The 22412-nt window shown below is 33.5% G+C and overlaps 1 protein-coding gene and 1 long non-coding RNA gene across 3 annotated transcripts in view; one reads left to right on the top strand and one right to left on the bottom strand.

Moving 5' to 3' along the window:
- The window catches only part of LOC134257474 (uncharacterized), a 34502-nt gene extending 32372 nt beyond the window's left edge, over positions 1-2130 (top strand). For both annotated transcript variants that reach the window (XR_009989920.1, XR_009989921.1), the window contains exon 3: positions 2044-2130. This is a non-coding gene — a long non-coding RNA (uncharacterized LOC134257474). The remainder of the gene's footprint in view (positions 1-2043) is intronic.
- Positions 2131-10192: 8062 nt separating this feature from the next.
- LOC134257473 (neuropeptide SIFamide receptor-like) lies at positions 10193-21700 on the bottom strand. The gene is made up of 3 exons (XM_062740086.1): positions 21055-21700; positions 12293-12392; positions 10193-10998 (listed from the first exon to the last, which is right to left on the bottom strand). The coding sequence occupies exons 1-3, from the start codon at positions 21320-21322 to the stop codon at positions 10257-10259; spliced, it is 1110 nt and encodes a 369-aa protein (XP_062596070.1). The 5' UTR covers positions 21323-21700; the 3' UTR covers positions 10193-10256.
- Between the last annotated feature and the right edge of the window lie 712 nt (positions 21701-22412).

The following is a 22412-nucleotide window of genomic DNA, read 5'->3' as shown; positions in this document are numbered from 1 at the left end:
ATAAATTATCCCACGTTTTCAACTCTCGTTGGTGTTTCTTGCAACAAACTACACAGTGCATATCCCATATACTCACATCTATATGCGAAATAAAATTGTAAAAATAATTTCAATTTCAGACAATTAACTCCTTTCACCTTACGAAATTTACATTAAGGTTTAATTATCAAGATATCATTTCACTAACTTTCAAAGAGTTATCACAGAGAAAACAATTAGAAATAAAAAATATTATTAAACGAAGTTACTAAAAACAGATTTTTTTGTAAATATTCTTTTAAAAAGGCAACTTCACTTACAGTTATAGTCTGAATGCAATAAATCTTGCCACAAAAATACCAATCCAACATGGACAACGAGTGATCAGAAAAGCTCACTTCAGCTTTCATCTCAGATGAGCTAAAAAGCTTTTAAGATAGAAATATAATGTTATTCAACTAACTAAATTTAGTACGCTTTTCACAGGCACTTCTTTCGGAAGTATATTTTTAACCCATAGAACTGATAGGGCGTTCATAATTATACCCCACGCAACTAGTTGCGTGAGGTATAATGTTTTTGACCCGTCCGTCAGAGTGTCAGTCAGTCAGTCAGTCAGTCCTTTTTTTTTGTCAGCGCAACTCCTCATAAACCGCTGCACAGAATTTCGTCAAACTTTGCAGGTATTTAGGACACAATGTGTAGACGTGCATATTACCAGGAAATTCCGAATCCATTATTTTTTCCGGGAAATTCCGCACTTTTTAACTTAGGCATTTGGCCATACCTTGAATATAGAGATGAACAGATTGTCAGCGCAACTCCTCATAAACCGCTGCACAGAATTTCGTCAAACTTTGCAGATATTTAGGACACACTGTGTAGATGTGCATATTACCAGGAAATTCCGATTCCTTATTTTTTCCGGGAATTTCCGCACTATAAACTTAGGTTTTTGGCCATACCTTTTATATAGAGATAAACAGTTTGTCAGCGCAACTCCTCATAAACCGCTGCACAGAATTTCGTCAAACTTTGCAGATATTTAGGACACAATGTGTAGATGTGCATATTACCAGGAAATTCCGATTTATTTTTTCCTTTTTTTAACTTTTTTTCAGTTTGTCAATTTAAACCGCTGCACACTTTTGCAGGTAACACAATGTGTAGATTTTTGGCCATATTTTTTCCTTTTTAATATAGAATATAGAAAGAACAGTTTGTCAGCGCAACTCCTCATAAACCGCTGCACAGAATTTCGTCAAACTTTGCAGATATTTAGGACACAGTGTGTAGATGTGCATATAACCAAGAAATTCGGATTCCTTTATTTTTCTGGGAATTTTGGCACTTTTCAAATTAGATTTTTGGCCATACCTTGAATATACAGATGAATATTTTGTCAGTGCGACCCCTCATAAACCGCTGCAGAATTTCGTCAGACTTTGCAGATATTTAGGACACAATGTATAAATGTGCATTTTACCAGGAAATTCCGAATCCTTTATTTTTCTGGGAATTTCCGCACTTTACAACTTAGATTTTGGGGGATATCTTGAATATAGTGATTAACAGTTTGTCAGCGAAACTCCTCATAAACTGCTGCACAGAATTTCATCAAACTTTGCAGATATTTAGGACACAATGTGTAGATGTGCATATTACCAGAAAATTCCGATTCTTTCATTTTTTTTTCCGTGATTTTCAGCACTTTGAGTTTTGGGGGAGCGTGGGGTATGTGAGCTTGCTCACTTTTTCTTTCATTGACATAGTATGCCATCAAAAATGACATCTCACTTACAAAGACACCGAAAGCGTGGGACCACAATTCTTTGAATATGCTTTTATTGTCAATAATACAGTTTTGGTGAATTTATTTCTTAATACATGTTGAAAAACAGCTCATAAACATAAGTTCATGATAAATATGAATTTTTATTACATATAAGCAAGCCATACAAACAGATACTCGACGAATATATCGTCAGAGCATAATCAAGCCAAAAAAAATTACTTAGGAAGTGTCTATTTGAAATAATTCAAAGATTTTTTTTTAAATTTCAGCGGAAACATCGTTTTCCCAGCTATAAGATATCGATCAACAGAGCCATGCATGTTGTAAGAGTCTTAATGTATTGTCTTAAATAAAAAGAAATGTAGCAACTCCCTTTTTTTTTTAGAAGTGGTATATAGAAATTTAAAAGCTGAATGTGGACTAGCATACTACCAGTCAGCCAGGCGACTGACATTTTGCCAATATATAATTCTTTTCCTGGTCTTCAACCATAGGCCCATATCGTAAATTACATATTGTCGTTTTAAACAATCTATTTAACAACCCGAGGCTATTTCATTAGCTACTGGAGGGAAATGGAGTCTTTTGCCTTATTGAAAATTTCAAATTGCCAGTAATCATCCCTATTTTTTAGCTAGCGGAATTACACAAACTGGATTGAGTATTAAATATCGATATTTCCCGTCAGAAGTAACGAAAATTGATATTTTATATCGTTAAACTACCTAGCGCTTACTCTTGAGAAAAAGGTAGAATATATTAAAATTAAATTCTAGTCTTACATTGAGAACGATTGTAAACATAATTTAACATTTTTTAACTAGAATGGAAATAAATTTAAGATTGATTATATTTATTGTTCGTTTATTTTGGAGAAAGAATTGTATGACTACTTAGTTTCTTAAATCCTAGAAGAAAGGACCATAATGTGGAGTATTATGGACCTATTTGAATGTATATATATTCCCTTAGGAAAATTCCTTTAAAGAAATTCATTAGTTGTAATGCCCATTATCATATTTTAACAAGTTTTTCAACGGAACCTTGAGACAGGGAATTACGGAAAATCTACATCAGCCCCGTAAAACAGACTTGGTTATTAAGACTATAAAAATATTTGTCCCCCACCCAAGTTTTCTTTCCTATTCCAACGATCTTTAAAAAGAAATTTAAAGCATTGACATTTTTCAAACTCAGTGATTAAAAGAGATAACTGGATGTCGATTGATTAGGAAGTCGAAACCCTGATAAGGAGACATCACTTATGAACTTAACTAGATGAGATAATATATGTTATGAGAAGTTGTTACATCTTTGATAAGAAAACACCTGCATCAAGTTTAACTATCTCAAGGAAAATGTTCATATCTTAAATTTTATTACCTTTGGATACATTTCAAAACGCCTTCATTAAAAAATTGATTTTAATTCTACAATTGATAGGTCAAAGCAAAGTGGCAAGCACTGGCTATAATTCGTTGGCGTTCGCCTGCAACCTGTGATCCGTGTATTAATTTACCTGTGCTCCAGACCAAAACACTGCTCTGTCATTACCTTTGAAGTTACTAATCAACTTATAAATCCCTATCGGCCACCGTCACCTCACTGATGTAATTAATATAACCATTTTTACCGCTATGCTAACATAAAGCAGTAGACCAAACAATAGTCGAATTTTATATTTTTTATCAATAAACATCCTATTCTTTTTTCTCTCGTCAGAAGTGTGTGAATAGCAGTTAGTTTAATTTCTTCGGCTATGAAGTCAAAAATGATTTATTTATCACAAATATGTATGTCGTTAAATATTTTGTTATCATCAGTTCCACAAAACCTTTGCACAGTTAATTGGAACATATGTCTAACATGTCTACAGTAACTAAATGTCAGTAATTTTATGGGGAAAAGTAACTGCTTTTTTACTAGGTTTATCGGTATACATGTATCATTGATAAAGTCGGATTTCATCGGAATTTCCCCTCTGTCTCTTATTATCAAAAATACGAATATAAACATTTCTGATTAAAAAAATGGTGATTTTTCTATAAACATTTCTGATCTTATTTTTCAAAGAGCTAATCACAGTCTCTTCCCACATTTTTTCAATAGGTATATCCATGCTTTAGGCCCGAAAGCTCGCTACTTTAATTATTTAGAAAGTCTGTTTGCAATAGAGCTCACTTAAGGATAATTTGTCATATACGTAGGTTTAAATGGAAAAGGTTTCTTCATCGTTATCATAGCAAATATTTCGACAGTGATTCCACAAAATTAGCCTATTATGTTTATGAGTAGGGTTGAACTTTTTCGTTTTCCTTTGAAAAGCAAAGGTCTTGTGACTAAAGAAGTGTAAAATGAAGTATAGCCTTTGTTCAAAAAAGATTTTTTTGATGAAAGTGGTTTAATCAAAGCCATGAATTCATATGTCATTATTTGACTAAACGATTTTATACAGCACTAAAAAGACCCCATACTTGATTTTATCGTAATTTCTATTTCAGGAAAATTTTAAACTGCCCAAATCCATCATCTTAAAAAATGTATGAAAAAAACCCAAACACACAATGAAACAATCAAAAATATCTTTAATTACACTTAAATGACCAGTATACTGACACCCGAAACTCTAAAAATACAATTTTTGTCCCCCGCTTGAAAAGTGGGGGATAATAATTTGGGTTTGTCCGTCCGTCCGTCTTTCTGTAACGCTTTCGTTTCCACACGATATCTCGAGAACCCTTTGAGCTTTTGCAATAAAATTTAGCATAGCAACTCCCTATGGACTAAAGAAGAACCCTATTGATTTTGAGGTCAAAAGGTCAAAGGGCGAGATCATAAATAAGCAAATTCTGTCTGTTATAACACTTTCGTTTCCACACGATATCATCCGAAGGACCGAGGCCCCGTGTCACAGCAGGTGTGGCACGATAAAGATCCCTCCCTGTTCAAAGGTCATAGGTGCCGAGCATAGGCCTAAATTTGCAGCCCTTCACCGGCAATGGTGACGTCTCCATATCAGTGAAATATTCTGGAGAGGGACGTTAAACAGTATACAATCAATCAATCAATCCACACGATATCTCTAGAACCATTTGAGCTATTGCAATGAAATTTTACATAACAACTCCCTGTGGCCTAATGAAAACCCCTATTGATTTTGAGGTCAAAAGGTCAAAGTTCAAGGTCGTAAATTTTTACATTCTGTCTGTGTGTAACACTATCATTTCCGGGCGATATTTCAAGAAGATTTTGAGCTTATGCAATGTAATTTTATACCAAAACTCCCTAGGACCTCTCTCACCCCTCTCAAAGTGCCCCGCCCCGTTTGTTTTATTAATATTTATAGTATTACGTCGCTATTTTTAGCACAGGGGCATGAGGAGAGTTATTGCGTATAAAACAGGTTCTCGGCGGACTTTATGTTCTTATTACATCTATTAGAACTGTTTAATAAAGGCTAAATAAATCAAACACCATGGATTGTGTAAAATTTTGACAATACCGAACATGAATATATACATGTATGTGACTTCACTTCTGCATATACTTAACTCTATGTAAAGCGATTCCGTGGTCTTGTGGTATGTTTCTCGCTTCCTATGTGAGAGGTCCCGAGCTTAAGTCCCGGACGGACCACTTTTTGTTTTAGAAAATAGGTTTTTTTTTAACTAAATAATAGTATTCAGCACGCGAAATGAAAAATTTACGAGGTCTGGCTTGTACAAACTCATAAAATCATCATTACAGTGTGATGAATGTTCCATATAAAAGGAATCTTCTATACACATAATTAAGAATAAGCAATCAAATCTGTATATCCATATTGACATATTTTATTTGCTTCAGTATACATGTATACATTTAATAATTCTACAAATTCAGGAAGATCCGACCCCCCCCCCCCACGAACTGCGCATGGTTTACTTTTTCCCTAAGCGGGGGATACAAATTCTCTGTATTAGCTTGTTGTATTTGGATTTAAGCAAAATTATGTAATGAAAGATCTCCAATCTTTCTTTTTAGCCCTGATGGTCATACTCTATAAAACCTTGTGCGAGAGTAAGGTGTTCGTCGACCGTCTATCTGTAACCAATTTTTCAAAATGCTTCTTTCCCTTCTGTTTTGGTCCGATTTCAATATAGTTTGGTACACAAGAAGACCACACACTGCGATACGTATTTCTTTTTATTGGTTTTAATTTGATTTCGATAAACAGTCTTGTCATGGCAATTCAAAATAGAAATTTCTGCAAAATTCTTTCAAAATGCCGCTCCTCCTCCTTTAATTTTAGTTCATTTTCAAAATAAATTAGTACAAATGTGAAATTCTTCCAACTTGTTTTTCCCCTACAATTTTTTTACTATTTTAATTTTATTTGACTCAGAAAGAGCATAAACGAAGTATCCTTATTATATATATTGCTGTTGAAATAGTTTCAATGCCAAGAATAGTGTTACCTTTCCATTATTTCTTAAGTTAACAAGCAAATTCAAAGAATTGTGGTCCCCCGCTTTCGGTGTCTTTGTGGGTGAGATGTCATTTTTATGACATATTGTGTCTAATATGAACACCCTTTCATATGTCATTTATTTAGAAATTATCACTGAAGTTGATTCTTTTTAAAAATAAGGTCAATTGTCAAGGTCAAGGTCAAGGAGTAAGAATTCATAGCATGCTCGGAAATATCTTGTCACAGGTAATGCACATAGCAAATATGAAAGTCCCATCTCTTCTCAATATAAGGAACAAGATGTGTTTGTGAAACACAGATGACCTCGTATGGCAACATACCAAAGATTTTACATTTCTGAAATGCAAATGAAATATATTTGATATTACCCAAAGTAGGGTTTTCAGACAAGAAATACAATTGTGAAATTTTATGTCCAAGACACGATGTAGTTACGATATCGACACATTACTTTTTTATAGTTTACTATAAAATTTCTATATTCTCATGTGTTTAGTACAATACTTTCTGTTTCAAGATTATTTCCTTACTGTTAATATCCTCGATATCGTGCCGATATCGAATCATGGTTGCTCCAAGAATTGTGATTTCCATAATTAATATGGTGTTTTTAAGAACTGTTACTTAAAAATTTCTTTATAAATCTTTCCCTGATGTGTCGATATCGTTGATCTCGACGATATCGCTTCGATATCGAATCATGTTTGCTTAGCCCTTGGTAAATACCTTACCTGTTTCTTTGAATGTGTTTATGTTTAGATACTTTACTTTAACGAAGATTTTACCTGCCATCAATATCGTCGATATCGACGATATCGTATCGATATCGAATCATGATTGTTAAGAGCATGTTACTTTACCAATCTTCACCCTAATACAAAAACTTTATTTTTACATCACTTCTGTGTTTAATAAGTTTACCTTACTGTCGATATCGACGATATCGAATCGATATCGAATCATGATTGTTAAAACATTTTCAAGAATTTTCACCCTAATCCAACATCTTACTCTAAATCTAATCTAAAACAATAACAACCCTAAATTTTTCTTAATCATATTACTTTATTTGTACATTTATATTCATGCCAATAAGGAATCAATTTTGACTTCACTTGTGACTTTCTAAAATTCTGTTATACCTCAATGTGAAAATAAATTGTGCAAATAGGATCGATATCCATATGATATCGTCATGATATTGTCGATATCGACGACATCGACATAATATAGAGTCTCAAATACGGCACCAGGTATTTTCAATTAATAGTGCTGATTACGATCGATATCGATACGATATCGACATTATATTGTCGATATCGACATCGAATTTGTTCTTGGACATGTATGCCCCCCCCCCGTTCAAAAGAAAGTTATGGCCAAGGATAAATTTTTGAAAGGTAGGTCAAACTCCAAGGTGAAAGGATCTGAGTTGTTGATTTCTTAAAAAAGGTCACAAGTAATACATATGTGAAGGATGAAAACCCTAACCTTAACTGTTTAATAGTTATGGCCAAGGTAAAAGTTTTGGAAAAGTAAGTTAATCTCCAAGGTCAAGGTCAAAGGGTCAAAGTTCTTAGTATCCAATGAAAGGTCTTCTCATAAGCATTACATATGTGAAGTACAAAAGCCCTAGCCCTTACCGTTCAAATGTTATGGTCAAGGTTAAACTTTTTTTCATAAGTACGGAAATCTCCAAGGTCAAGGTCAAAATGTCAGAATGGTTGGTATCCAATGAATAAAATGCATATGTAAAATATGCAAGTCCTAGTTTCCACCATTCAAAAGATATGACCAAAGTAAAAGTTTGGATTTTTTGTGTAAAAGTGGGTCAGACTCCAAGGTCAAGGTCAAAAGGTCAAATATGGTGGTACCCAAAGAAAGGTCTTCTCACAAGGGATACACATATGAAATATGAAAGTCATAGCTTTACTAAATCAAAAGTTATGGGCAAGGTGAAAGTTTTTGTGACGGACGGACAGACTGACAGAATGACAGACTGACAGACAGACGAATGAGATTTAATGTTCCCTCGCTTTCGCGAAAGCGGGGGACAAAAACACTAGAGGTACAGTTTTGTCATAGATTTCTGGCTAGGTTTTTTTTTTAAAATAATACCACCAGTTCAAAGACGTTCATGAATTGCTGAATATTTAAACTATTTTCATAAGCCCTATATCACACGAAATTCAGAAACACAGAACGGGGAAAAGTCTTTCTGCTGGAGAAAAAAATGACAATAAATAATTAATAACAGAAAAGAAAAAAAAGTATAAGAAAAAAGCAGATTGTCACATGTTAGGACATACTTAGATCTTATTAGAAGAGATTTTAGCGGCTGAACTGTAGCTAGCAGCTTTGGAAAAAATTTGACAGACAAACCAGAGAGCTAGAGGTTCAAGCATTGTAAAATGGTTCACATGTCCCTCCTCGCACAAGGCTTTATACGAGTCCCCTCACTTACGACTTGATAACCCCCCTTGTTTTTAATTATTTATTTTACTCATATACTTGTATAATTTTAAATGGTTTCAAACAATAAGACACTAATATAAACATTTACAATTATCTATAGTTTCTAAGTATTTGCATTTTTTTGGGCTGTATGGTTTCAAACAGTTCAATAGACACTAATATAAACATTTACAATTATCTATAGTTTCTAAGTATTTGCATTTTTTGGGCTGTAAGTAATATTTGATATCGCGATTACTTAACTTAGCGGAACTCTTACGCGATGGAAGTAGGATACGTGTGCTGGATGGGGACAGATGTGCTATTGATTACAATGCAAAATCGATCATTGCAGAATTTATAAGGACAGACAAGTAAAAAATCCTGGTGGAATACCTTGCTTACAATCGCTGAACCAGGCTTATCAATTTTTGAGAGGAGCTAATCCTAAAATGATACATTTTCAATGATATTTTTAACTAAGCGGACTCTTCTCGTTAATTTTCATTGAAAATCGTCACATTTTAAAGTGATAAAATATTCTAAACTTTCCTTATTTAACAATCGACTATTTGGAGTTCAATCCATGGCAATACATTGTGCTTCCGGCATTAAATTGTTCGATACATTCGATTGTCACTACTGTAATCAATGTCATGTGCCGCAGAAATCTTGAGAGATTTAGAGCTTTCTCGACTCCCCCGCAAAAGAGCGGTAGAAAGTTAGATAACTGCAAAATACTCGCGTTGTTACGTATTAAAGATACATTTAAATATATTTCTTTTAACTATTCATATTATTAATGGATGGAAGTACTTTAAATTTATTATTGATGTAGTATTGATCCGTACATCGCATTAATGGAAGAACTCCATTTCAGAGAAAGTTGGCTTTTAGAAATAAGTATTAAGTAATCTTGAGTTAATTGGTTTTCTAAAAAGAAATGAAAAGAGAAAGAATTTTATACATGTAAATGTAAGTAAAAATCGGACACAGTCAGCGGGGGGTCCAGCTTATGTTTGTCGTAAGAAGTTACAAGGGTTTCTTCTACAATGAGAGGGCGTCTCCATACGAGTGAGAAATTCTCGAGAGGGACGTTAAACAATATTCAATCAATCTACAATGAGACTGTAAACAACAATCAGTCAATCATTCTTACTTTAGTGTTTACAATACATGGGGAAATCACTAAGATATGTTTTTATACTTTTTCAGATACTTTTATCTGAGTTATCAACCCATTTTATATGAAACTACCGCATTTCAGTCCTACTGATAAAAGCATACCAAAAAAATTATTCAAATATTTGATTAAGTTGCAAAGATTAATTGGTAATACCAGGGCATTCAATTAATCATAGCAGGGCAATTTGTTAGGGAATTAAAATCGTTTTGTTAGCAAACCTCCATGATAATATAGTATATGCGCTCTTTGTGTTCTGGATAAAAAATCTGGCATATAACAGGGAGCAAAGACAAAACAACACAGATAGAAGAAAACTAAATCGTTTTATGCAATAACAATTTAACACAGGACAGAATCGCAATAAATATAAATCAGTCGTAAACATTATTGAATAATCTATCTGTGCGCGAGGACTTCCGCTCTTTTTGTGATCCGTTTGTCCTTAGAGTCACGTGACCATTGGTATAATCCACTGACACATATCGAGTACTAGCGTACGAACTAAGATTGCGAGGAACTTCATACTCTGTTTTTCTACACAAAAGCATTGTTTTTATCCTCGTCCGAATTTTCTTACTGAAAAGACAATAGATAATAGGATTTATTCCACTGTTGGCGGATCCCAACCATTGACAGATGGGGATGACGTAATTAAACACCGCTATATAATCTTTTGAGTCTGGTTCTAGTCTGATTTTTATCTGTATCACCCACAATGGAAACCAAGAGGCAGCAAACATTACTACCACTACGACCAGCATTTTCACCACTTTTATTTTTGATCTGTGTATTACACCGTTTGATCCATACACACCAGGCGCCTTCCGGTTCCATACTTTAAAGCCTATCACACAATAGCACGTGATAATCAACGCCAGAGGGAGGGAATAACAAAACAGTAAATTTCCAACAAGAAAGTAAACTGCTTCTAGTGTAGCTGATGGCCACTTTGTTAAACAAAAGGACATCGTCACTGAGTATGTGTCATCTATATTATATACCAACAAGTTAGGAATCATGATAACAATACTGAACAACCAGATGCCACACATAATAATTTTACAAGTCCTCCAAGTAATCTTGTACTGTAAGGGATAACAGATTGCCAGGCACCTGGAAAAGATCAAAGAAACATATAATACACAAATGCGTCAGAACAGCTTATTATTTACACAACCCTCATTTTCATATTTTAAGAAGAGCAATATATCCCAAGAAACATCTCATTATTGCGAAGAAAGACAAATATAATCACTATAAAGCACTATGTCTAAATAAGATTATTTTCCTTCCGCCATTTTTATCCTATTCAAATATTTGAAGCTAATGAAAAGTTACTCGCAAAATACATTTTAAAATTGGATTAATTCCATAAAATTGCCTTTCAACACGTATTTTTCATCAGGTTGAACTTCGAATTGATCAATGTGTGAACTCAAGAAAAGAATTGTAAGCTATGAAAAATGATTTTCAACGTGTTCAGGAGTCCTAATTTTCGGACCTTATCTTTATCAGTTACTGGTGATTACATTTAAATTTGTTTGGTGAAGAGAAATTATTTGATTACGAGGAAGCGTGCAAGTTTGAAGATGATAACAAAGACGTGCATCGATTAGGACAAAATTTTCATAATGGCAACACCAAATACAGTGAAACTTGCTTTTAACAAATTCCTTAGGGCACCAGTGTTCAGTTTCTTTTATTCATCCAGAAACTATGTGTCTATTCTTTACATGTTGTAAAGTTCTAATAACATTAGAATTCCCTACTCGAAAATTTATGGCAGTTGCAAGGGATGGGGCCCTGACTAAACTCCATCTGAATGCAATTACAAATATTAATCCTACATCACCTCGCAGGATGATCATTTGATAATGTAAGACATAATAATTAAAACACAAATAATGTACATAAGTAATGATAATTATATTGTTTTGTTTAAACATATAATGTTCATAATAGTATGTCATTTAAATATCTATAATATAAGTAATTGAAAAGGTTATTATATTAAATTTTACAATCAAAAGAAAATAGAGTATATGTATATACCAGTGTTGTATTTAATAAGCAACTTATTTGATGCATTTATTTTAAATTATGGTAAAAAATGGCAAGACGAAGTTTAAAAGTCTGTTATTGATTTAAAACGGTATTAAAACACTAAAAGTTGGGTCAAAATATGATGAGTTAAGTTCGTCATCTTTAATGTCCCTTGTCTTATCTATGGTATCACAACGAAAATTCGTTAGGAAATTACTTGACAGATTACCAGAATCTAAAAGTAATGCGTCTGCGGTGTCTCAAATTCATCTCCGAAAGAGTTTTAATGATAATAATACCGAAAGAATGAAATCTTTGCTTCTCAAAATTGTTTTCATGATATAAATCACGTGGTCGTATATACCTATCAATGGCGATGGCTGCCAGGGTATTGACGGAGGCACAAACTGAGATCCCCTGAAGGTAAGGTGTCAACTTACATAATACAGCCCCGTACCGCCAATCTGCAAGAGAAATTTTAGAATGATCACCGAGTTTTTAAAATATTTTTCTCAAGGGAATAGCCATATAAAAATATTATAGAATACTGATATTCGTTTTAAAATTGTATCATGCTATATGAAAATATTGTTTGAAAGCAATTTTTTATTTTTTTTAGGAGAATTAGCATTACGTATTTATGACAAAAGTGAAAAGTATGCCATTATGTCAGTGGCATTATGGAAATCAAGTGCCATGGAGGAGTGAGCATCCCATGCCGATTGGTCACACTCACCGTGTGCTTCTTGTTATGACGGGAGGTAACGGAAAAATCCGTTGACTATTCAGTGTGTATATAATGGCTTATAATTTTTTGTTATAATTTAAACATGCATGTCCAATTTTAGGAATTGTTCCACATTCAAATGACCCTTACATTTAGCATAGGACACAAATTCAAGGTAAATACACGGATATTAATTAAAATATAAACAATATCCTCATAAACCGAGAATAATTTTCAGAAGAAAAACACAGAAAAAGCAAGAATATTATCTTGGCAATGTCCTCGACCTTGCTGATATGCAAAAGTCACAACAAAACTTTGTTTCATTAGCAAACTTCAACTTGAATTGTTCTGTTTCAAAGATATTGCCAATACGATTGAACAAACAGGAATCACCTTCTTGTAAGTCTGTTTGTTTACTCACGCAATCTTGTCTAGTCTATAACGTTGTTATGGAGAAATATTGAAGTTCATACTTTTTACAAGACTGCTTATGACCCAATGTGGTATGGCCTTGACATAAGGTCATTTCGATAAGTTCAATGGCAGATTAGGATTTTTTTCTGGGAGAAACCTTTGTTTTAAAGAATCACGTGTAGTTCATACTACGTACAGTAATTGCTAATGATTCAAGAATGTCTCGTCTATTTACAGGGATTACTTTTAATCCAAGGATGTCTAACATGTGGACACAACGTCATATAACTACCAAAAGAGTTGAGGTACACTTGAATATTAAAAGATAGTAACTCTTTCAAACATTGCTCTAGCTCATTTATGTTTTGTTATATTTAAGAGAGAGGAAAGAAGAAAGAAGAAAAGAGAGAACATTTATAAAATATATATGGAATCAAAGGCATATTTTAATTTCGACTAACATTTGATAAACAACTTTTTTAACAACATTTTAATGTGTGTAACTTTAACTTTCTCATTGTTTTATTTTACTTTCATAGATTTTGCACTAGCATTAAAAAAATCATTGGGATTTTGTTTACCTTTTTGGTATAATCAAAAAAAAATTACGAATGACTTCTCAAATTTGAGAGGGAATAAAGGATTCAGCCTAATCCACCTCCCCCTAAAAGATTCATTATTTATTTTATTTATTTAACTCAAGGATACATGTATTTGTTGGTCTTGTAAAACAGGGACATTCATCGAAAAAAAAAACTAGATATCGATTCTGTAGAGAAAGTTATCACACAATTACAGCCAAACAATGCTTTATCTATAGCCTTTGTTAGAAACACCATGCTTTGATTCAAGACTTAAATTGTGCAAAATTTTGCGGATGCGGATTAGTTGAATGATGGTATTCTTACTACTTTTAACATTACCGGCCAGCTCATTGGAATGGAAGATGTAGTAAAATCAATATCTTACGAGATTTAGTTGATTAAAATCGATTAAAGGTTTTGAAATGTGTCGTTGATTATGATTCATGTATTCAAAATATTCCCGAGTCCACTTTTTTTTTGTGATCGCCTTGGAGCGATCACCGTGTTTGTCTAGAATGACACATCCGCTGTTGTCCTATTGGCATGTTCTTTTGATTCTGATTAGGAAGACAAATGATGTTGTTTGTTTACAGTTTAATGTCCTATGCCACCCCTACTAATGTCTTCGGAACCTTTATTTTTTTCGGTGTTTTGCAAGTTATAAAACACGAAGAGTTCAAAGTAGCTCTGGCGAGATTTAGCGAGACTACAGCGAGATAAGGTAAATTATTCACAGAAATGTGGACAGGAACGTAATAGGATAGTGTTCTGAACTTGACACAGACTTCATTTTATTATAAATATTTTCTAGTTACATGTAACAAAATAACAAATGTCCGTGGCATCTTTCCTAGTTTGTTATCTTTATATTTTTTCCATAAGAACATTTTAATTGCAGTCCATTTCATATCCATCATAGATTAACCTGAACCACGTGTTCAAATTAAAATTTAAAACGTAGTTGGCGTAGACGCTTCTATTCATTTAACGATTGGTCATTTGTTCGTGGTGAGATCCCCTGTGAGCCTAAATAACAATTGCCATATAAGGTAAATATTAGGTTGTAAGTGTTGAAGATATTACAATTTTTTAACTACTAGTGTTTTGGGAGATTTTAGAAAAAATGGTGGCTAGTGAGTTCCAATTTTCGCTATGAATTAATAAAATTATCACTACAAAGTAGATATGTGATTTTTAACCCCTTTTTCTGTTTAAAAGTCATGAAAATCTTTCAGAAACGTTGTCAAAGGACATATTTTTAAAAGAAACAGACTAAAGCAATTTTCTTTTAACTGCCAATGTTATTTATAAGACCGGTTCTACCCTATAACCTTTGAATGAGTCAACAACACCACATTTTGAATTTCAATCACAATAACATTTAGAAGAATGTATTCGTTTCCACGAAATATTAACATTTTGGCAATTAAGCAGCAGAAATGTATTGAACAATTGAATGAAACATATGGATATAACGAATATCATTCAAGATCAAAAGTCCATAAAACAATACAAAATAGAAGCAGAGCAAACACGGACCTCCAAAACATCAGATGTGGGATCAGCTGCCATGGTGGTGAGAGCATCCATAGTAACAGAAATAACAGTCGGGTAAATATCAGATTAAAAAAAATCTTGCAACTAATATAAGACTCTGAAGAGCAACTGGCTGTAAAGATTATTGAATAAAAACAGGTTAGAAGTAAAGCATAATAGTGCCGAAGTCATACTAGTATTACGTATAACGAACTGTTATAGACAAAACAGAATCTTCATCTGATAGGAAGTATTTAATATCATTGAATTTATTTTTGGCTTCTTAATTTTGTTTGTTTGTTGTTTGTTTGTTTTTCACTCATATGGAGACGTTAACACTTGCCGTGGAGAGCTGCGAATTTTTACCTAAACTCGACACTCATGGTCATTGAGCCTTGAGGGACCTTTTTCGTGCCAGCATCTACTGCGACCAATAAAACCCTCGTATTTAGAGTGATTAAATACATCGGACAACTTCCTTCTGTCAACTTTAAGAAAAAAAACTTTTACTGAATCTTAGTTTCCCCATGTTTGTGCTTGTTTTTGTCTTAGAGCTGAAGATTGATGTCGATTATTTTTAAACATCATGTTTCAGAGAGAAATACCATCATGATGAGAATTTCTTACAGTTACATTACATTTGACATTCTTCAAGGGTAGTAACCGGAATTTTACGATTTTGCAGTTTTTAGTTGTCCTTTTTTCACTAATTTTGAAATAAAGAGAGAATATCGTAGGTAGAGTTTGTCAATGATTATGTAATAATTTTGCATATTATACTAACTTGATAGGCTATTTACACACTTAATTGTCTGATTTTTTCCGTTTGCCTGTCCAAGACTGGGAACACTCATCGGGTGCTACCAGTCAATATGGGATGCGTTCTCTTCCACGACATATAATTCCTCATCTGATGATCTTCGATTTCTATTTTTGCTCTGCTCCAGTTTTGTATTCCTTGAATGGATCTTTGAGCTTGAATTCATGTAAAAAATGTCACTAACGCCAAAGATGGCCAGAGGATTACGTTGTTTAACGTCCCTTTCGAGGATTTTTCACATATATGGAGACGCCACAACTTGCCGGTAGAGAACTGCAAATTTTGTTCTATACTCGGGTACAGCCTTTGAGCAGTGGTGAATCTTTTTCGCGTCAGCTCCTACTCCGACACGGGACCTCGATTTATATGGACCTGTCTCCGCGTCCACAAGTGGGATTCGAACCCCCAACGCAAGGATAAACTACTTACTTCACGACTCTAGACCAGACGCTCTAACCACTACGCCATGCGGGCGACTGATCAGATAATAATTACTCATCAAATCTCAGATGCCGAACCTGAACAGGCCTATTCTTACTTATCAACGTATTTTTGACCCCAAAAAGAAAAAACAAACTTAAATTAATGCACCTTCGAGTCCTTCCGTTACTTGAAATTATTCAAGCATCCGTTAATTAACAAACATTTTACTCTACTATTTTCGTTGGTGAATGGCTCATTTCGAATGGTAAGAAGCTTTTTAGGGGGAAAATATTTGACATTTTAGATAACATGTACGGTCTATTTAAGTTTTAAAAGTACATGTTACTTTGAAGAGCTCTCACGAAATTCCTCCCCCAAAAAGACGATATATTTCATGTTTGTTACTAATTAAATAGTGTCCATTGAAAGAAAGAATCAGGCTTTTAATACAGCATTAAAAACTTAGGTGCATCTCCGAGATACGCTATCAGAAGATTCATTTATAATTATCCATTGTATTTTGGTTTGAAACGTGTATGCGTAATTGAATTAGAGAATCCAATTAAAATTTACAGACTGTTGGATGTAAGATATATGTCATTACCAGATGCAAGATAAAAATCTTTGAAGCTGCGATGTGGTGTTGCAATCATTAACGTTTCAATTAATTTAAAATAAATCAATAAGCAGATAAGAATTTCAACGAAGATTTTAAAAATGAATGAGATCAAAAGGAATTATATTCCCCAATAACTGATTTTTTTTGAAAGATGCTTTTGAATATTATTTTCATTTGATACATAGTATTAAGAGGAAACTACTGTACACGTATATTGAATTTCAATGTGCTTGTTTCATAAAAGCAAAATAAAAGTGTTGACAGACTTATCAATATAGTTGAAAATAAAACAAAAATCTCACACAATTGTTGATAGACAAGAAATTAATTGTCAGCATATACAATTTATCATTGAGTCAAATGCTGACCGACGTTTTTCATTCCAATTATTAGACCATTATTTACACACTGAATTGTCTATATACAGATTTTTCTGTTATTTCCCGATCATGACAAGAAGCACACGGTGGGTGTAACTGGTTGGAAGGGGATACTAACTTCCCCTTAGCACCTGATCCACCTCTGATGTTTTGGAGGTCCGGTGTTTGCTCTGCTCCCATTTTGTATTGTTTAATGGACTTTTGAGCTTGAATACAGTTCGTTATCTCCAAAATATTTCATTGCAATGTCTCGACCTTGTTCAAGAGACCCCGATTTCAGCAGCTACATGTATTTCCTATGCTTGACTTGTGAATATTAAGTTCTATGGTTAAATAACACTGGAAATTGTCTTTTTACTTATAATTAGTTCGGCTGGGAATAATAAAAAGCTTTACTATGTTTCAAGCTATCAGTCATTAATAACTTTCTGTAACCCGTTTCTTGAGGATTTTTTGTAGATGAAGTCATTCAGACGTACACATTGACACAAAAAGCAACGGGGAAATAATTAGAAAATAATTTAAGGCAGACGAATGTCTAAATACTAAAGTTTTTGGGCGTAGAGAAATTTACATACGGGATATTTTTCTGGTTCATTTTTCAATATACGGTACTTGCAATATTTTCGTAGGAAAAATGATCAAAAGCATTTGGGTGCCAATTTTGTTTTCTTAAATTTGAAAATTTCCTTCACTAAATTCAGTCTTTGTCAAATGTAAAATAGTTTCTCGAATACTTAGGTCTATCACAATTTTTGTCATTCGAAATATCTTCATACAAAAAGAGCAGATCTATCCAATTGCATTGAATTACTATGGATTTATAACAATTAATTGTGTTTTGTTTTGGAAACTGAAATTAAAAATTCAGCAACTGATATTCTAGGTTTAAAAGTTTACTACCCAGAGGTAGAGCTTTGAACCATTAAATATAAAGGCTAAAAATGAATGAAAAAAATCACAAACTGGAAGAAACGTAGATTACGCCATTTTTTCATTTTAAGAGAATAATGAACTCAAGGGTAATGGGAAATAAGTATACACCAGAGATTTGTGGTAAAATAGATCTCATTATAGGACGCCTGGAGAATAGCATTGCATGTGTTCGTATAATGGATGAATTGCTCTGGATATTTTCACGTGCTTTAAACTGTTAAAGAACAAAACTGTCAAATAATTTAATTCATAACTCGAATATATCAAAGACAAAACTTATAATTGGGATATTTTCTGCACAACGCTCGGTTTGAAACTTTCCAGACTTAAATTTACATTATAACACCTGTAGGAGATTCTTCATTCTGGGAATTCGTGGCATCCCTCCACATAAAAACGGATGAATTTGAAACGGAATTAATTATCTGTTTAATTTTTTTTTTTGAATTAAATAACAAATAACTCGCCCGCTTGGTGTGATAGTGGTTAGGGCATTTGTTCAAGAATTGTAGAGAAAAGGGGTTGATCAATTATTAGTCACGGGTTCGATTCCCACTGCGTGACGTGGAGACTGGTCCTTCGGATGCGATATTGTAAACCGAGATCCCGTGTCACACTAGATGTTAGCACAAAAAAATGCCTTGCAGCTCACTTATCCTGAATGCCGAGTTGGGACTAAAATTTGCAGTTTTACATACAAGTGGTTGGGTCGCTATATGAGTTGAAAATTTTTGAAAGGAACGTTAAACAAACTTGGTTTTGACTAACATAAATAACTCATTGAAAACGACGAAAATATCGTAATTTCATATAATTACCTTCATTTATCAGTATATGCACGTATATTTCTGAATGTTTTATCAACATCTAATGAATTACGATGACTCTATACAATTTTCAAAAGCTTTATGATGCAAAATAATATTCTTTCCCGTTATCTATTGTTTTCTTTAAAACGTTGCGTTTTATTTTAATTTCCGTGAAACGGTTTTATTAGTAACCATCCTTTCTCATTACTAACAGGATATTCAAAACGGTAGCCGAGTTTCCTAAAGTAGATAGTCGTTGATTAAATTTCCATGCTACAGGGTTGACGTTAAGTTGCTTACAGGATATAAAATGACCATAAGGGCGCACTCGAGCGCTAAGACCAAAGAGACCGTGCACTCAAGCACAAAGACCTAAAAGCCAGTGATGATGTGCGCCCATTAGCATCCAAGTTAAAAACTAAGTCAAGTCATTTCAATGTTAAAGATTGATTATGGCCATTTTTCCATTAATGTTCCTGGCAAACTTCATCTCCTCTCGATTCGTTCACGGTTTAGTTTTTTCGGTTTCTTCACACTTAGCCAAAATACTGAAATTTTTATAGATGACAGGATTTAGTAAGATGGAGATCGTGTACAGGAAAGGAGAAGGAAAGAAAGAAGAAATTAATGACAGTTGACCTGTAGTCTAGCAAGATAAAGTTTATGGTTTGGCTCGATTAGAATATAAATTGAAAATTTTGGTGATACTTGTACTCGAAGGGGTTGTATGGCTACTGATATCACATCTACCCATTATTGAACAATAAAAGTACCTGTTCTTTCACAACCTCTAAATCTGTTAATGAACTATGCAATAAAGAAAAAAGATAAAGAAAAATAAAACTTCCGTTAAAAGAAATTTCAATTGTTTTCTAAGGTTTATTCACTAAATTTTTCTCTGATGACATCGTTTTATATTTGATATTCAGACAAAAATTAGACGATATTCACCCTCTGTTATAATATATTTTAGCCTGTTTTTATGGCATATCTGGTTATGCAGTTTCGAATATTCCATAAAATTGATATATTTTCAAATTTATTTTAAAGACCCCTCTCTCGATATATTTGTATACATTATACGTGTAAATTTATTGCAAATCAATTAATAAATGACGTTTGCATTCAGTAATGAGCTAGTGGATATTTGCTCGAGCCTTTTGGTCTCGTTTTATAAAGAAGTATGAGATTTATAAGTATTTTGTTATATTTCTATTTCACAACCCTTAAATTGTGCTTAATCTCTGATTTTCAAAATGCATTAATTTTGACTTGCTCATATGAGAAAAATTTAAAAACTAGAAAATAGACACCATCACTGCAGACCTCACGTAAAGCTATTAAGCGCTCCAGATGCCTGGCGTTATGAATTATTGGACGTAAATATGTTACTTCATTTATTTTAGTGATTAAATTATGGCCTTTGGATCTTCCTGTAAACCAAAACCCTATAAAACATACGCGCTGTACTTTCTTTAAAGAAATTTCTCTGAAAAAGAAATGGTGCCAATACAATACAATTCTGAGAATAGTTCAAACTGACCCTGAAAATTCTAATTCTTGGGGTTGTGTTAAACAAATATTGAATTCATTTTGATTGATCGATTGTATATTGTTTAACGTCCCTCTCGAGATTTTTTCATATGGAGACGTCAACTTCATTTTGAGCAAACTCTACTGAACTGAGTTGAAGCATTCCATTTAATTGTAAAAATGAATGATAAATTGGTTATAGGTTTTCTTAACACACTGAATGTCTAATGTTTAGAATTTTTTTTAAAAAATGCACATGGTCACCTTAAAATATTGCACTAATTGGGGTAGATACAAATTTTGAATTACATTATTGCATGCATATCTATATGAAATACTTACCTATGAATATATTTATCATTGTATTGATTGGCATGACAACGATAGCCACCAAAAGGTCTGCACAGGCCAGGTTTACGATGAAAAAGTTGGTCTTGGTGTGCATCCATCGATGTCTGATCACCACAATAATGACCGTGAGATTTCCAAATAAAGCAAAAAGAAATATCAACGCATAAGCTACCGAATAAATAATTACCACTTCCAATTCGTGCTTAAGTTCTCGTGTAAAACTCACATTTAAACTATCACTGCTAGAATTTCTTTCCATTACAGAACAATCATAAGTTTCCTATCAGACAAGAGAAGTGTGTTGAAATATAACGTTCTCTTTTCCTGAGTCGCTACAGGACGACTCCGCTCTCGGGGATACTTGTGACCACTAAGTCTTAAGAACCGATGCCAGACCTATCAATGGGTATCGCTCTATAATGTTTTCGCTGTTCGACTAACGATCTGTCATCGTACTTTCGTTATTTGATCCTTATTGATTGTAGGTACACATTTCAAGAAACAGTTCTGCTCACAATTTTGCAAGACTTTAACGATTCCCTGTAACTTGGCACTTCATATTGTTCAAAGATTTTTTTATCAATTAACTCAATTATATGCTTCGAAAATTGGAAAGCTTCTTCCGACGTGACCAAGAGTGGGCTTTACGTGCGCATTACAAAAAGGTTTAATATAAATTTTATTTGCTGATAAAATCTACGTCTGACATGGCAGGAGTTCAAGCCAGCATTTCTTCCCCAGTTCATTTTCTAATGAAAATATTTATTTAATTGTCTGCATCCAATTTCTTCCATTCTACACGATTAAGTCAGCATACAATTGCGACCTTTAAGGCATAATTTTCTACAACAGAGATCCCTCTTAATTCTGAGTAAGTGAGCTTTATAGTGCAGACTACATCAACGGAGACGGACTCTAATTAAGTCCAGTGCTTTAATTTCTGGAAGAATAAATCCACAGAGACAGCATGTAAACATGTACCTTGAAGAACGGATAATGAACGTCATAAGCATTTCAAGATTTAATATGACCTGGTAAGAGCTCGCTCTTTACAATGACTTAATTCTACAACTCAAATTATAACTAGTGCTAATTGTAACGGGGACCGTTACAGATGTTCCCCAAACGCTCCCCAACTCTCTTTTTGTGCCATATTACCTGTAAGCTTCATTAAATAAGACAAACTCTATGTATTTGAGACTTTAACAACATTTACCCGGAAGTGTACGAAGTTCATTCAAATTTTAGCATTGCATGCGTGCGCATGCGAATGCCTGTGCGTAATGACCATATCATTTTGTCTACACAATCCATATATTTTAATATACTAAGAATTTAAGTATTTAATC

The sequence above is a fragment of the Saccostrea cucullata genome, unplaced genomic scaffold (assembly GCF_032062105.1).
Source record: "Saccostrea cucullata isolate Sc308-1 unplaced genomic scaffold, CSIRO_AGI_Scuc_v1 ctg835, whole genome shotgun sequence".
Lineage (NCBI taxonomy): Eukaryota > Metazoa > Mollusca > Bivalvia > Ostreida > Ostreidae > Saccostrea > Saccostrea cuccullata.
The sequence above is the reverse complement of the archived record's forward strand: the minus strand, read 5'-3'. Positions and strand labels throughout refer to the sequence as shown.

What these genes read in the sequence shown, in the direction of transcription:
- LOC134257473 (XM_062740086.1), bottom strand. Translation starts at nt 21,322, where the DNA reads ATGGAAAGAAATTCTAGCAGTGATAGTTTAAATGTGAGTTTTACACGA. An exon ending in AATGATAAATATATTCATAG is followed by an intron (nt 12,393 to 21,054) that starts GTAAGTATTTCA and finishes TTTCTCTTGCAG; the next exon opens with ATTGGCGGTACGGGGCTGTA. An exon ending in GCAGCCATCGCCATTGATAG is followed by an intron (nt 10,999 to 12,292) that starts GTATATACGACC and finishes GATCTTTTCCAG; the next exon opens with GTGCCTGGCAATCTGTTATC.